The 15,408-nt window shown below is 36.6% G+C and overlaps 1 protein-coding gene across 1 annotated transcript in view; it reads left to right on the top strand.

Annotated features, from left to right (window-relative positions):
* Positions 1-15,408, top strand: part of LOC111156682 — a 181,648-nt gene that overhangs the window by 160,567 nt on the left and 5,673 nt on the right. The window contains exon 11 of the mRNA XM_022517711.1: positions 3,177-3,340. Within this exon, the coding sequence (XP_022373419.1) occupies positions 3,177-3,340 (164 nt within the window). The remainder of the gene's footprint in view (positions 1-3,176; positions 3,341-15,408) is intronic.

Here is a 15,408-nt window from a genome sequence, read left to right as displayed (position 1 = left end):
GCCCATTAATTAAATCAAAATTCACATTTTAGCATGAGCTCACCAAATTTGAGAAGTACTGCTCTAAAGTGGTGGTTCTCAAAGTGATGTCCCTGGGTAAATAGCATCAGTTTCACCAGGGAATTTAATTGCAGTGCAAACTGAAATGCAAAATCTCAGACCCTGTACCAAATCTATGTGATCAAAAACTCTGGGAAGGAGCCCAGCCTCTGAGAAGGGGCTACTGTGCTTTAACAGCCCTTCCAGTTGATTTGCATGCTCATTAAATTCAGTGAACTACCACTCCACATGCGATCATAGTTATCATAGATTGAAAGTCACTCCTGAGATTCGACTTGCCTGGGTTCATACCTACAGTTCTTTCAGCACTGCCTTTTAGCAGAGAAAGCCAGGGATCACTTGTACTTATTTGATCCTGATCAGCTAGCCAAGAAAGAGGCTGCCTTATTTTACTGATACATTTTGTTCTGGATTTTTTTTTTTTAATGGCAATCCAGAAGGAGATGTGGCAGATGGAATGGTTTGAGGCTGATGCATGGGTGGCTGTTGATGTTGCTAATAACATTTTGTTAGTTTCTCAGTTTGCTGGCTCAGAGGTTGGCAATGCATTCCCAGACCCCTGTTGATGAAACAACAATTCCACCAGGTTCATAAATTCTTTCTCTGCCTGAGCCTCAATCTAGATAAAAAGTAGAGGAAGGATTTGCTATTGAATGTTTTAATTGATCAGCATGTATTTATTGACTGTATACTCTCTGCACAGGATTTTAAAAGAAACAGAGTAAGTATGGCATGATTTCTGCCCTCAATGTAGATAGATAAGGATAACATGTAGATAGATAAGGATAGATAAGGATAAGGATAAGAACAAAGATCAAACAAGGGTAGAATACAAGTGTCTTCATTCAGCAAATCATTCTTGAAAATCCGTTAGACATTATAATGGATTAATGGAAAGAGCATTGACTTGGAGTCAGGGAAAGTGTGTTCTGGTCTCAGCTCTGCCATTTCTCAGCTATATGATTCTGGGTAAGTCAGTCTTCAACTTCTTCATATGTACCACCAAAAAGTAATAATACCTACAAATAATAACACGTACCTTACTCATTTCACAGTATTGTTGGGACAACCAATTGGAAATATTGAAATATCTAAGGAAATATTGAAATATTGAAAAATATTAAATATTATTGAATACTGAATATTGGAAAATGATTGAAAAATTGAAAAATCTAAAGCATCATACATATAAACTGAAAGGAACAAGGTTGAGGATTATAATGAAGTGATGGTACTTACACTCTGTGTACAATATAGGATGTAAGAGTCATTGCCCATGATCCAGGCAGGAACTTCCAGTCTAGGTAGAGAATCACACACACAAGACAAAGTATGGGCAGTATGTGATGAATGCCATCTGGTAGGCATATCACCTATTCCCTTATATCTTTCAAGTCTTTGTTCAAATGATACCTTTTCTGATCACGGTATATAGTAATACACCTCTATCCCTCCTGTACTTTTTTCTGCTTCATGTTTTTCTTCAAAATGCCATCTTCTAATCTACCATACTAATAACTTAATCTTGCTTACATGTTTATCCACCACCTCCACCCCAACTAAATGTAAACTCCAAGAACATAGGGCTTTTGTCTAATTTTATTCACTCTTCTATCTTCAGAGCTTAATGACACATCGTGGACATTCACAAAATGTGTGTGGACCAAGTGAATGATTAGCATCTGCTGATTAGATTACATTATTGGCATTATGTATGTATCAATTTTAGTATGTGTTGTCAGTGAATCCACATCTGTTTCTTTGCCTTTAAGAAATAGCAGAAGGGGGGTGCCTGGGTGGCTCAGTGGGTTGAGGCCTCTGCCTTCGGCTCGGGTCGTGATCTTGGGGTCCTGGGATCGAGCCCCGTGTCGGGCTCTCTGCTCGGCGGGGAGCATGCTTCCCTTCCTCTCTCTCTGCCTGCCTCTCTGCCTACTTGTGATCTCTGTCTGTCAAATAAATAAATAAAATCTTTAAAAAAAAAAAAAAGAAATAGCAGAAGGGGAAGATCTAGAATAGGAGAAATGTATGACAACACTTACAGATCTTCTGCTTGAAGTCCAAGCAACAGATTCACATTCCTCAAGGTTGACCCATTAACAAATACAGAATATAAAATCGAAATTTTGGTGTAGCGGTGAAAGAAACATCAGTTGAGAGTCAGAATATCTGACTTTGAGTCATTGTCCAAGTGTTAAAGGATATTCTGATGTAAGGAAAATATAGATTAACCTGAGTTTCTGTTTTTATTTGTACATATGTGATATGGATTAGTTCTGAACATGTCCATTTAAGCTATACTTATTTATATAATTGTCAGTTTAAAAACTAAAGAAATTCTTCCTTCTTTCTTACACTGAAGAAAATACACTTTATTTACATTTATATTACATATTACTTCCACCTAATACCATAAGAGTCATAATTACAGAGCATTTATGTTTTATAAAATTCAGAGGTCAAAGATATCAAGTGTCAATGTTCTAGGTCCTTAACATTAAACACTAGTTTTTAAAGACCTCATTGCCTTGTATTTATTTCTAACTCAATATAGAATGTGTTGTCCCTTGTCTAAAAGAAGTACTTATTGTTAAATTGACGTAATGTAAACTTTGGTTTTCAAGCTCACATTAAATAGACTGATAACTTTTTTTTATAATTTTCTAAAATAAGCTAACTATTTTATGCATAGTACAATTAAATTCCTTTCAAATCTGCTTCAGAGAGAAAAAGATCTTTCCACCATCATATTTAATTTCTTTATCTCTTGTGCTCATTAAATTCAGAAGTTAATAGTACGTAAATAATACATGGCTTTTACTTTATGAATTACATGTAGAGTATACACATTTAAAAGCTTATAGGGAAAATGAGAAAACACACACACACACACACACACACACACACACACACACACAAAACAACCTGGTAAACCAGCTATGGAAACCCAGTCTGTTTCTTTTCCTTTATATAGCTGAAGATCTGGTGATCTTTAGTACTTTGAGAATTTAATTTAAAAACAAATTATGGTATCATATGGTTTTTATGTATTTAAATTCATCTAACTCGATGAACGGTATTTCCATCCTATTTCTTACATTTGTGTTTTCTTTCCTCAGCGGCTTACACATAATGACAAGACTCCTGTAGCTGACGCAGCAAAGCTGTACTGGGTATTTGTGAGAACCGAGCATTCGGGAATTCTTGGTGTAATGCTCACAGTGCTCATTTACATCCTCCTGTTCATCATTTCTTCTTTAATTTTCTATTTGTGTTGTCTCAGGTAAGGTGTTTCAATCCTTTTGGTTCTTAAGTGTGTTCAGCCTCCAGTCTTGTTGTGCAGTTAGGTTGTGAGAATATGGTTAAAGAAGAGAAGTTAGAAACACATCTACATGTCTAAGATAGAAATGTCCTTGTTGGGGCACCTGGGTGGCTCAGTTGGTTATGTGTCTGCTTTCATCTCAGGTCATGATCCCAGGGCCCTGGGATTGCTCAGGTCCTGGGCTCCTCATTGCTCAGCAGGGAGCCTGCTTATCCCTCTCCCTCTGCCCCTCCCTGCCCCATTCTTGCTGTCTCATGTGTTCTCTCTCTCTCTCTCAGATACATAAATAGAATCCTAATAATAATAATAATAATAATAAAAGAAAGAGAAAGAAATGCTTGGTTATTTGTAACATCTATCATGAAGACTGGCTGAGAAATTAATCAACTTTTGGGGAAATATTTTCTCTATAATAGAGAAATTTTTCTGTAAAGCATTATACCGGTTTCTTCAAACTAGCGGCCAACAAGAAACAAGGAGTTGTTAATCCCTTGATATCCAATAATATCCTGATAAATTTCCCAGGAAGCTTATGTAAAATTATTTTTCTCTCTTCCTTCTAATCCACTTTCTTCCCATTCTTCCCACTCCTGCCATAATCATTAAAAGAAGAATCATCCTTCAGCTTTTATCCTGAATATTGTAGGGTTTGGTTTTCCAGGTCACTCATTTAGCAAGCAAGGTGTGTGTGTGTGAGGAAAAATGAGAAAAGTAACAAATTCTAGGCAGTATAAAAAGTGCTAGGAAGACTTTTCACTCTGTTGATAGTTCCCTTTGCTTTGCAGAAGCTTTTGAGTTTGAAATAGTCCCATTTGTTCAGTTTTGCTTTTGTTGCTGGTATTTCTAAAAGCCATGGATATGAGTATCCATGAAGTCATTGGCAAAACCAATGTCTTGAAACTGTCTCCTTGTGTTTTTTAATAGAATTTTTACAGTTTCAGGTCTTATATTTAAGTCTTTAATCCACTTTGCATTGATTTTTGTGTGTGCTTTAAGGGCTTATTTTCATTCCTTTGCATGTGGATATCCAGTTTTCTCAGCACCATTTGTTGAAAAGACCATCCTTTTTCCATTTTATATTTTTGGCACCCTTGTTGAAGATCGATTGACTGTATATGCATGGATTTCTTTCTGGGCTTTCTAGTCTATTCTGTTGGTCTGTTTGTCTGTATTTATTGCCAACAACATACTGTTTTAAGTACTGTAGATCTGTAATATAATCCAACAATTCCACTTCTAGAAATTTACTCAAAATCAGGATTTCAAAGAGACATGAGCATTCCCATGTTGATTACAGCATTATTCACAATAGCCAAGATGTAGAAACAACCTAAATGTTCATCAACAGATGAATGGATAAAGAAAACGTGGTAGACACACATGATGGAATATTATTCAGGTTTGAAAAAGAAGGACGTCTTGCAATATGTGACAGCATAAACGTTGGGGGCATTATGCTAAATGAATTAAACCAGTTACAGAAGGACAAACACTCCATGTTTCAACTTACATGAAGTATCTAAAATAGTCAAAGTCATAGAAGCATAGTGTGGAATGGTGCTTGTCAGGGTCTGAGGGAAGGGGGAAATAGACAATAGCTTTTCAACAGACATAGTTTCAATTATGCCAGATGATTGAGTTCTGAGATCTGCTGTACAACATCATGCCTGTAATTTATAGTACTCTATTATTTACTTAAAGAATTGTTAAAAGAATAGATTTTAACTGTTCTTACCATAATAAAAAAGAAGTGCTAGGAAGAGGTCAACACAAAAGTCTCTAAGAGCATAGAGAAAAGGAATCAATGCAGGTCTGGAGGAGGATTGGGGTAGCATCCAAACACATCAGTTGAAATACAGCCCTTGAGTAATTTTCAAAGTTTTAATATAATCTCAGTGGAAGAAAAACAGAGGGAAGAATGTTCCTGGGCAAAGGGAAGGTGCATGAAACCATATGATCCTGAGAAATTATGACATATTTGGCCACTCAAAAATATTTTAATATGGCTGGAGGATAGGATATGGGGCAATGGCAGTTGACTAAGATACGATTAGAAGTGTAGTCAAGGACTAGATAATAAACGTCTTGATATCATGTTGTGGAGCTTGAATTTGTTGGTAAAGTGAAATAATTGAAAGATTTTCAATAACTTTAATTTTAGGAAGATCACTCTACTGACAGAAGGGAGAGTGTGTTTAATAGTGGTCAGGTTGAAAGCAGGGAAATCTAGTTACGAAGCCATTTCGATAGTCTAGGCAGCATGTCAAGTGCCTTCACTAAAGAGAAGGACACAGGAAATGGACAGTTATGGCATATTGAAGAGATAGTTGACATACGTAGAACTTTTGGGCTTGTTGGAAATTGAAGGTGAAGGAAGAATGACATTTAGTATAACCTTAAGTTTTGGAATGGGGCATCCATGGGTGGATGGTAGTACCATTATCATAGACAGAGATTACATGGAGAACAAACATTTATTTTTTTTAATACAATCAAGAAAGATTTATTAACTTCTAATATATCATTAGGTTTGCTTTGTTAACATTGTGAAAAATACTGCAAAATCATTTCTTATAAACAACATTTCTACTGTTATTTGCTTCTTTAAAGAAGAATAATATTAACTTTGTAACTTGTATGCATTTAAAATTTTGAGCTCCTGTAAAGGAATGGCAAAAAAGGAAATACATCGATTACGTGTAACAGAGAAGAAAGTTACATTTTTACAAAAGTCATATTTTTTGGCAGTAAATTATAAGAGAAGTTTCTTATATAAGACTTTTTAAGATGGCATTGACAATGATTTATAACAAATGTAGAAATAATTTTTATCTGGTTCTTTCTTTTTTTAAAATTTTTTATTTTTTATTAACATATTATATATTATTAGCCCCAGGGGTACAGGTCTGTGAATTGCAAGGTTTACACACTTCACAGCACTCACCATAGCACATACCCTCCCCAATGTCCATAACCCAACCACCCTCTCCCTACCCCCTACTCCCAGCAACCCTCAGTTTGTTTTGTGAGATTGAGAGTCTCTTACGGTTTGTGTCCCTCCCATTTCATTTTTTCCTTCCCTACCCTTCAACCCCCCAAACTGACTCTCAAATTCTTCATATCAGAGAGATCATATGATAATTGTCTTTCTCTGATTGACTTATTTCACTCAATATAATACCCTCTAGTTCCATCCATGTCATTGCAAATGGCAAGATTTCATTTCTTTTGGTGGCTACATAGTGAGAATAAATATTTAGAAGAAATAGTTAATGAGTTAAATTTTCATTCCTATTGACCATAAGATATCTTTGATATTGTCAAGGGAAAAAACACCATAAGAAAGTGGATAGATGAGTCTAGAGCTCAGGAAAAACTACAGAGACAGTTAATTCATGTGGAAGAAGTCTTGAGTTTCATTGATTTGTTGAGTAAGAGGTTCAGTTGCAAGGGAATGAGAGAAGGATAAGGACATAGAGTTAGGACTTACTGACTTTTTTATACCCAAAGCTATGCTATAAATGGAAAATGCCTATAAAAAGTATTTTTTAAAAAAGAGTGTTTAAGAGTGCCTGGGTGGCTCAGACTGTTAGGTGTCTGACTCTTGGATTCAGTTCAGGTCATGATCTCACCATCTGGGATAGAGCCCCACTTGGGGCTCCATGGCAAGTATGCAGTCTCCTTCAGGTTCTCTCTCCCTTTGACTCTGCTCTTGCCCCCACTGCACGCGGATGCTCTCTCTCTCTTTTTCTCTCTCTCTAAATTAAGTAAATAAAATCTTTTTAAAAATAGTGGTTTTTAAGCATGGGTTTGTTTTGAATATATTTGTATGCATATGAAAATTCTAAAATGGAGAAAAACACTGTAAATGGTTAACCAAGTGAGTATAAATGAACAAGGAGGTCTTTGAAGACATGAGGGAGAGAACATATGGAGACAAACCCAGGATTTAGGGGAAAAAATTCTGTCCCTTGAGGTGATAAGGAAAGAGATAAGGTTGAGGCAAAAGCATGGAGGTTTGTGGCAGGGCACTGAGGGAGTTTGCATATGATAGCCACTATAATTTTCTGCGAAATGGGAGGTGAGCACACTCCTCAATTCTTCCTTCTTTAGACCAATAACACAGCTGCAGTGAAGTTACAATTGCTTTCTTGGGGAAGGAAGGAAAGACTTTCCTGATCATTCAGTTTTCATTTGACCACTAACTTGTCCTGTGGCCCTCTAGGCAAAGATGTTCATTTGCTAGATTTCAGACATGTTCTTGTGGAACATGGTAAGGATGACACATATGTGTAGATCTTATAAGAGGCTCTACATGAAGCATGACTCTATTATTTAAAATGACTAGGGTTCCTTGGGAAGCTAAAGAAATAAAATTGTACATTAGGTACAATTTTGGAAGCTTAGACTTCCAAAGGATTAAAAAATTATCAGATAATGTTATATACCATTTATTACAACATCAGTACATCTCTTCTCACTTAAAATAAGGTGAGTGTTTGCAACCATGCATTTCTTTGTCCAAGGTTCACATTTTTATTATCAAGATTACTTGTAAAGTATGAAAAAGGAAGCATAGAATTTATGCACCAAATAACTAGGATTTAATATTTTGCTACCTGGAATAAATGATGGTTTGCTTTAAAATACAACAGAAGGATTACCCCACAAGAAAGCGTGGATAGGAGGAGTGAGAAGCTCTGTCATGGATGGAAAAATGATTAGGGAAAAGTAAAGACAGATGAAGTGTCCATACATCATAAAGAATGAGCCTGAAAAAGTCCAGGAGGGATAAACAAGTTTTGTGCACTCTCTCAACATAGCCCTTCACTGTTTTCCATGGTTATACTGTCCAATCAGAACTAGAAATGCTCAGTAACCCCTAGGTTTTGCTAGTGTTTTAGAAGCAGATGCTCTTCAAATGTCTTTAGGTAATGATAGAGATAAAGTAATCTCCCACAGGGAAAATACCTGTATTTTTTGTATGCATAAAGTCATCCTAATATGTCAGCTGAATGATCTCTTTACTGATATTTGCACATCACTCTCTTAAATGGTGAGCTGAGTGCCTCTGTTCTCTACAGCAAACACTACTACCAACAGAGGCATCTGGTCAGTGACGTGGGGTTTGCTCTGGCATAAAAGTAGGCAAAGAGTACAGAAATCCTAAGAACTCATCTTTGTGAAAGATGCCAGTATGGATTTGTGTGTGTTGACTGATTTAGGTTAGCATTCTTAGTCCAAATATAAAGGCAACAATCCGAAGTCTCCTGGGCTTTTGGATCAGTCCTGTCAAAACATGTGATAACATGGGCTAGTATTATAGGAACACAAAGGAGATCAAGTCTGCTCTGCAGGCTGTTAACAGAGAATTTTGTCTAGCTCTGGGCCCCGGAAGCTCTACATTGACTGATTGGATCTTATTCCTCCAAGAGCCTGAGTAATTTATTGCTGAAGGGTTTCTACTAGAAAAATTCTCACTTCCCATAGTTCTAGTAGGAACGTTGACCTGTGTGAGGAAGTTCTTAACCTGAGTGTAATTATCTGAACTGAATTTTATAGCTTAAAAAAAAAGCATTACTCTTTTAAATGTTCTTTCCTTAATACAGGAAGAATATGTTATTTAGGAAAAAAAGGGAAACTACAGAAGAGAGTCAAAAAATCAAAAAATCAATTTAAAAACACAAATAATGTCATCATCTAGACAAAGCATTGTTAATCATTTGATAAATTTATTCCGATTTTTCCCCATGTGTATTTATTTTTACAAAATTATAATTATTCTGTAAGAATAACTTCATATGTTGATTTTAAACTTAATAATATTGTATGATCAATACTTGCATATTCTTTACTTACTTCAGGAGCATTTAATGCCCTCACACTATTTTATACCAGAGAAGCAGTATAAAATATTTCAATATTTCTTTATTCCTCGATAATAGATTGTTTCTCTTTTTTGTGCATTTTATAAATAATTCTGATGAACGTCTTGAGACTCAGGGTCTTGTTTGCATTTTAGATTATTTTTGAGGAGTATCCTAGAGACCCAGAAATACTGTTTCAGACAATATGATGTTTCTAAGACATTAGATAATATTGCAAAATTGTGTTTTAGAGAAGCTGGATTTATACTTCTATAGAAGTGAATGGGGGATCTGACCAACTCATGTTCACATCATGTGATAACTTTTCTTTTAAATCTCATAGAAGAAATGGGATCTCATCCTTTTCTAAAGGTGCATTCCTTTGTTTCTAGTTACTGGATGTTCTTAGTATGCTTATCACTCACTCATTTGTATTTCCTCTTTGTGAATTGCCTTCTAAATGTCCCTTTGGCTTTCTTTCTATGAGTATTTAAATGTGTTTCTTACTGAGTTATAGGGGTTTTATATGTATTTTAGTAGTAACCCTTCTGTCATGTTTTAATGGATGTTTTCTCCATTTGACAATTAACTTTTAAGTGTATTTTTGATTTTTTAGGAAAACAGATATTATAGGGGTGCCTGGCTGGTTCAGCTGGTAGAGCATGTAACTCTTATCTTGGGGTTGTGAGTTTAAGCCCCACATTGGATGTAAAGATTACTTAGAAAAATAGGTATTATAATTCATATACAGTAAAGCCTTTTGATAATTAGACTTATTTAAATAGATCTTCAATTTAAAAAAAAAATCCTTCCTCATTCAGAAATGTTTAACTATTTACTTCTAATTTATGAAGTTGGAATTGTTTTCTTTTCTTTCTTTTTTTTTTTAAAGGTTTTATTTATTTATATGACAGAGAGAGAAATCACAAGTAGGCAGAGAGGCAGGCAGAGAGAAAGGGAGAAGCAGGCTCCCCGCTGAGTAGAGAGCCCAATGCAGGGCTTGATCCCAGGACCCTGAGATCATGACCTGAGCCGAAGGCAGAGGCTTAACCCACTGAGCCACCCAGGCGCCCCTGGAATTGTTTTCATTGAACTCCTCATCACAGCCATGTAGAACTCATTTGATATGGATAGCATCAAGATCTATACAAGACATCTTTTATTTTATTTTACTGGTCTTTTCTCTCAGCTGGTGTTATCTTTAGATACTAACTAGTTGGCCATTTTGTTTTACTCTGTTTTACTTTGAGAAATTTTAATTTTCAGTTCATGTTTCTGGTGGGATCAAGGGAACTCCTCTTTTCCAGAGCCTCTTTTAAAAAACTTACGTTTTGACCAAACTTTTATAGATGGCCATCTATAGGCATTGCTATGAAGAAAATCTATGAAGACCATCTATATCTGTCAGGGATTTTGCTTCCTGTGGCCTTGCAGCACTCCTCATAACCCTCTGAGCAAAACCTTTGTTGATATTCCATGGATTCTTTCACTATAAATCCTTTATTTGAGCAGTCCAAACGATCAACAGGCTGCTTACCTATTTCCTTAAAATATTCAGAGAATGAGAAATCACCATTTAAATGTTAGATTTGCTTAAGCTTTTATATTCCTGGAAGCTGTATACAAATCTGAAAGACCTGTACTCAGTTAGTTTTGGGGGGTGCTGATGTATTCTTAATCATTGACTTAATAGTTCTGAATAGCCTTATAAGTTTTAGCTGTGGCCGCATATTACTTAGGAAAATTAATTTAGATTCAAATAATTTAAAGGTGGGTTTTGATGAGCAGAGTATGAGCATATTTATTGTGCGGGGAATACATATATGATAATCAAAGATTTTCCGCCTTCGGAATCTTCTTTACAACATTATTCACTTAAAGCAAAATATTATTTACCATGAGGAGAAAAAATTCTGAAAATTATCTAATTTTAGCTAACCGATTTTTATACCCCCTGAAATTGTCACCCAGTTATGGGCACTCAGTGCCCTAATAGCCCCAATGGACTATGAACATTGGGACATGCTGGTATAGGAAAAGACCCATTTAAAAGATTTAGATGCTACACTGTGTCATCTCCAGCAAACTGAAGGATTGTAACCAAAATAGTTCACTGCTGTAGGATAGATCATGATTGTTCATTGGCCAAAGCCCATCAATATCCCCACTCTGTTCTTCAGGCCTTGAACTCTTTGATGTGGGCAGCTGAGTTCATGCTATATGCTGATTCCACTCCCACCTTTTCTTCAGCAAATAGAGGGATCTCTTCCCGCCCCCCCCCCCCACCAGACCCCATCTATAGCTGCAAGAAGCTGGGTCAAAGATTATCTGAACATTTCCTGATACAATATTCTCTTACAAAAATGAAATAAAAACTGCACAGTAAGTCTAAGTCATTAACCAGTCATTTGACAAATTGGCTTTTTCTGATACCTCTAAGATAGAAGAGAGTGAAATGGTCTACCACAACTTCTATTTTCATTTGGAACTGGTGGGAAACCAGGCATGTGAGGTTTGACCAATGGTAGACTGATGTCAAGAAGGTATGTGTACTTGGATGAAGTGTCAGGTACATATTGTCTTATCGACACGGTCCAAATCCCTGACGTGGGCTTCTTTTAGGCCACCAAAATGAGAAATTTCCTTTCCCACTTCCATGTAAGTATCCACACTTGATAGTATAGATAATGTGAAGGAACCAGTACTTCTCTCTGTCATGATCCTGCATAGTTGATAAAATTCTCACACTTGTTAGTAAAGAAATTGAACAAAAAACCAAATACTTAAACACAAAGAACGACTATTTTGCTTTGCTTCCACAAAACAATGAGGATTACACGTGGAGAAAATGGTACCTCAAACTCTCCAACCACGTATTTAAAATGTTACATAACATGAAACTCTGGACTGTGGAGGGCAAAGTCACCAACTCTAGAATTCACCATTGTCTTTTCTGTACCCAGAAAAGCATCCAGAACACAATAGACATGGAACAAATGTTTGTTGAATTAAAACCATGAATAAATAGAGGAAAATATTTTCTTAATGATGAAGACAGACCCCTTTCAAATAAAATATGGCTGACAGTCTGTCTGTCCAAATGACTCTAGGTCCCACATCCCTTTCATTTTGAATGCTCCCCTGGAATATAATGAAGAATTGTGAAAAAAAAAAATACACGAGGTTCCTATATGTTTTAATCTGATGCATCCAAGTGATTAGAATAGATTTTGAATTTGAACTCCTTGGCAACACCCAGCTTTACAAATTACAGTGCAATGCAGAAGGAGGAGTCTAAAAGAGTCACAGTGATGTGCAAAACGTTTAAGCACTGTATGCAAAAAATAATCCAGAGGACCGAGGGTAGTGCTAGACATAGATACACAATGCTTTGTTACTCCTGTTTTGCCAGTTCTCTGCTCTGACTTGGTGTTTCTAAAGCTCAATTCCACTTGCCCCAAACTTTGCTCTCTACCACCCTCTCCAAGTAGTCTTTTCTTTTTAACCATCTGATGGTAGAAGTGCCTCAACCCTTCATCTGGCTTAAGTGCTGAAGCAACACATTTTTGAGGGGGTGGGGGGGGCATTCACATTGATCATGAGACCAGGACCTCTTATCAGTCCGGTGCTTTCCCAGTGGCCAAGACACCTCACAGCTGAATCTGATTTGAGAAAATGTGGCCATAGTTCTTCTGGTTCACCTTACTCTTTATAGTTTGGGTTTTCCTGTAAAACTGATCTGCCTACATAATCCGAGTCAATACCCTCACGGAAATAGAAGACTAGGAACTGGAAGAGCTGACCCTTGTGACCATTAGAATGAACAAATGAACAACAAAGAGGAGAATTCTAACTCTGATTTATGATTGGATCTCACAGCATCTCATTGGATCTCACAGCATCTCAGAATGTCCAAGGACAGGGTTCAGGAAAAACTTCCGTCATATGCCATAAATTAGAATACTGGAGGTTCTACAGAGGTGTTTAATATTTTCCTTTCTGTCCCTAAATAGTAATTTCTGCTGTTTCCTGAGAATTTCTTGCATGTTAAGTCCTGATTTGAATATAGTATGAGATTACTTCATTTAATCCTGATAATTCAGGACTCATTAACATGGGTCTCCTTTTCATACATGTAGAAACCAAGCCTTAGTGATTTTAGGTAATTTGCCTAAGGTTGCACAGTAGGCCCATGGCCCAGCTGATACCCATATGCAGGCTTCATAACTCCAGAAACTACAATGTTACTTGTACATCATATTCTTTATTGTTTTTTAAAATATTTTATTTATTTGTTTATTTATTTGAAAGAAAAAGAGAGCATGAGCTGGGGGAAGAGCAGAGGGAGAGGAACAAGCAAATTCTGCGCTGAGCATGGAGCTGATGTGGGGCTCAATCCCACAACTATGAGATCATGACCTGAGCCGAAATCAAGAGCTGGAGGGTTAGCCAGCTTAGCCACCCAGGTGTCCCCATATTTCTTCTTCTTCTTCTTCTTCTTCTTTTTTTTTTTTTTGAACAATGAAATTACTTAAAGTTCATATTTGTGGTTGATTTTCACCTAAGGAATGGGTATGATGTCGTGGCGTGATACCTGGATTGAAGACTGTTTGGCCTGGCTTGAATTTTGGCTCTGTCAGTTACTAATTGGGCGTCATTTGGCAATAGCTGTACCACTGTGATTCTTTTCTTATCTTTAAAATGTATATAGTAGGGGCGCCTGGGTGGATCAGTGGGTTTAAGACTCTGCCTTCGGGTCAGGTCATGATCCCAGGGTCCTGGGATCGAGCCCCGCATCAGGGGCTCAGAGGAGAACCTGCTTCCTCCTCTCTCTCTGCCTCCCTCTCTGCCTACTTGTGATCTCTGTCAAATAAATAAATAAAATCTTTAAAAAAATAAACAAATAAAATGTATATAGTAAATAGAGTAAAAATTTGTTTTTTAGATTCCACATATGAGTGAAATCATATGGAAATTGTCTTTCTTAGTCTAACTTATTTCCCTTAACAATATACACTCTAGATCCATCCATATTGTTGCAAATGACATGATTTTATCCTTCTCTATAGCTGCGTAATATATGTATGTGTGTATACACACACACACACACACACATACATACCCAGTTTTTGTCTTCCCATTCATCTATGAATGGACACATGAGTTGCTTCCATATTTTGGCTCTTGTAAATAATGCCACAGTAAATATGGGGGTCACATATCTCTTCAAATTAGTGTTTTCATTTTCTTTGGGTAAATACCCAGTAGTTGAATTATTGGATCAAGAAAACAAATGAATAAACAAACAGACAAAAAGCAGAATCAGACCCATAAATACAGAGAACTCGCTGATGGTTGTCCAAAGGAAGGGGTTGGGGGGAGCGTGGGCAAAACGGGTGAAGGGGAGTGGGAGACACAGACTTCCCATTATGGAATGAATAAGTCATGGGAATAAAGGGCACAGCATAGGGAATATAGTAGATGATACTGCAATAGTGATGTATGGTGACAGATGGTGGCTACAGTTGTGGTGAGCATAGAATAAAATATAAAAAAGTCAAATCACGATAGTGTAAACCTAAAACTAATGTAACATTGTGTGTCAATAATACTCAAAAATTTTCTAGAAAAAAAAGAATAAAGCTTCAATCTGCTCCTTGGGAATGAATGAGTTGATTTAAATAGTATATTTCTAACAGGTTCATAATTTAGGCAGCTCGGTTTAGTTCTTTTTTTTTTTCTCCTAAGCTTTTATTTATTTATTTAACTAGAAAGAGAGAGAGAGGGACTGGGGGGAGGAGCAGAGGGAGATAATCACTAGCAGACGACATAGGGCTCAGTACCAGGACCCGGAGATCATGACCTGAGCCGAAAGCAAGAGTAGGATGTTCAACCCACTGAGCCACCCAGGCATCCCAGCTCAGTTTAGTTCTAGAATTCAGTTCTGTCAAGGCAAACATGAATTTAATTAAACAGTTTAGAACTTCCAGTTAACTTTGACAACTCCATATATATATATGTGTTAATGCAGCTTCAAAATTTTCAAAATTGACATTCTGAAAAGAAATCCATGGTCTTCTTCTCCAAATCACTTCAATTAGGGTTCCCGGCCTCAGAAAATGCCAAGATCACCCATCCAGTGCTGAGAGAGAAAGAAAGAAG

This window comes from Enhydra lutris, unplaced genomic scaffold, assembly GCF_002288905.1.
Source record: "Enhydra lutris kenyoni isolate GAN:26980312 unplaced genomic scaffold, ASM228890v2 scaffoldscaffold48, whole genome shotgun sequence".
Classification (NCBI taxonomy): Eukaryota; Metazoa; Chordata; class Mammalia; order Carnivora; family Mustelidae; genus Enhydra; species Enhydra lutris.
Note: the sequence above shows the minus strand (reverse complement) of the source record. Positions and strands in the feature narration are given on the sequence as shown.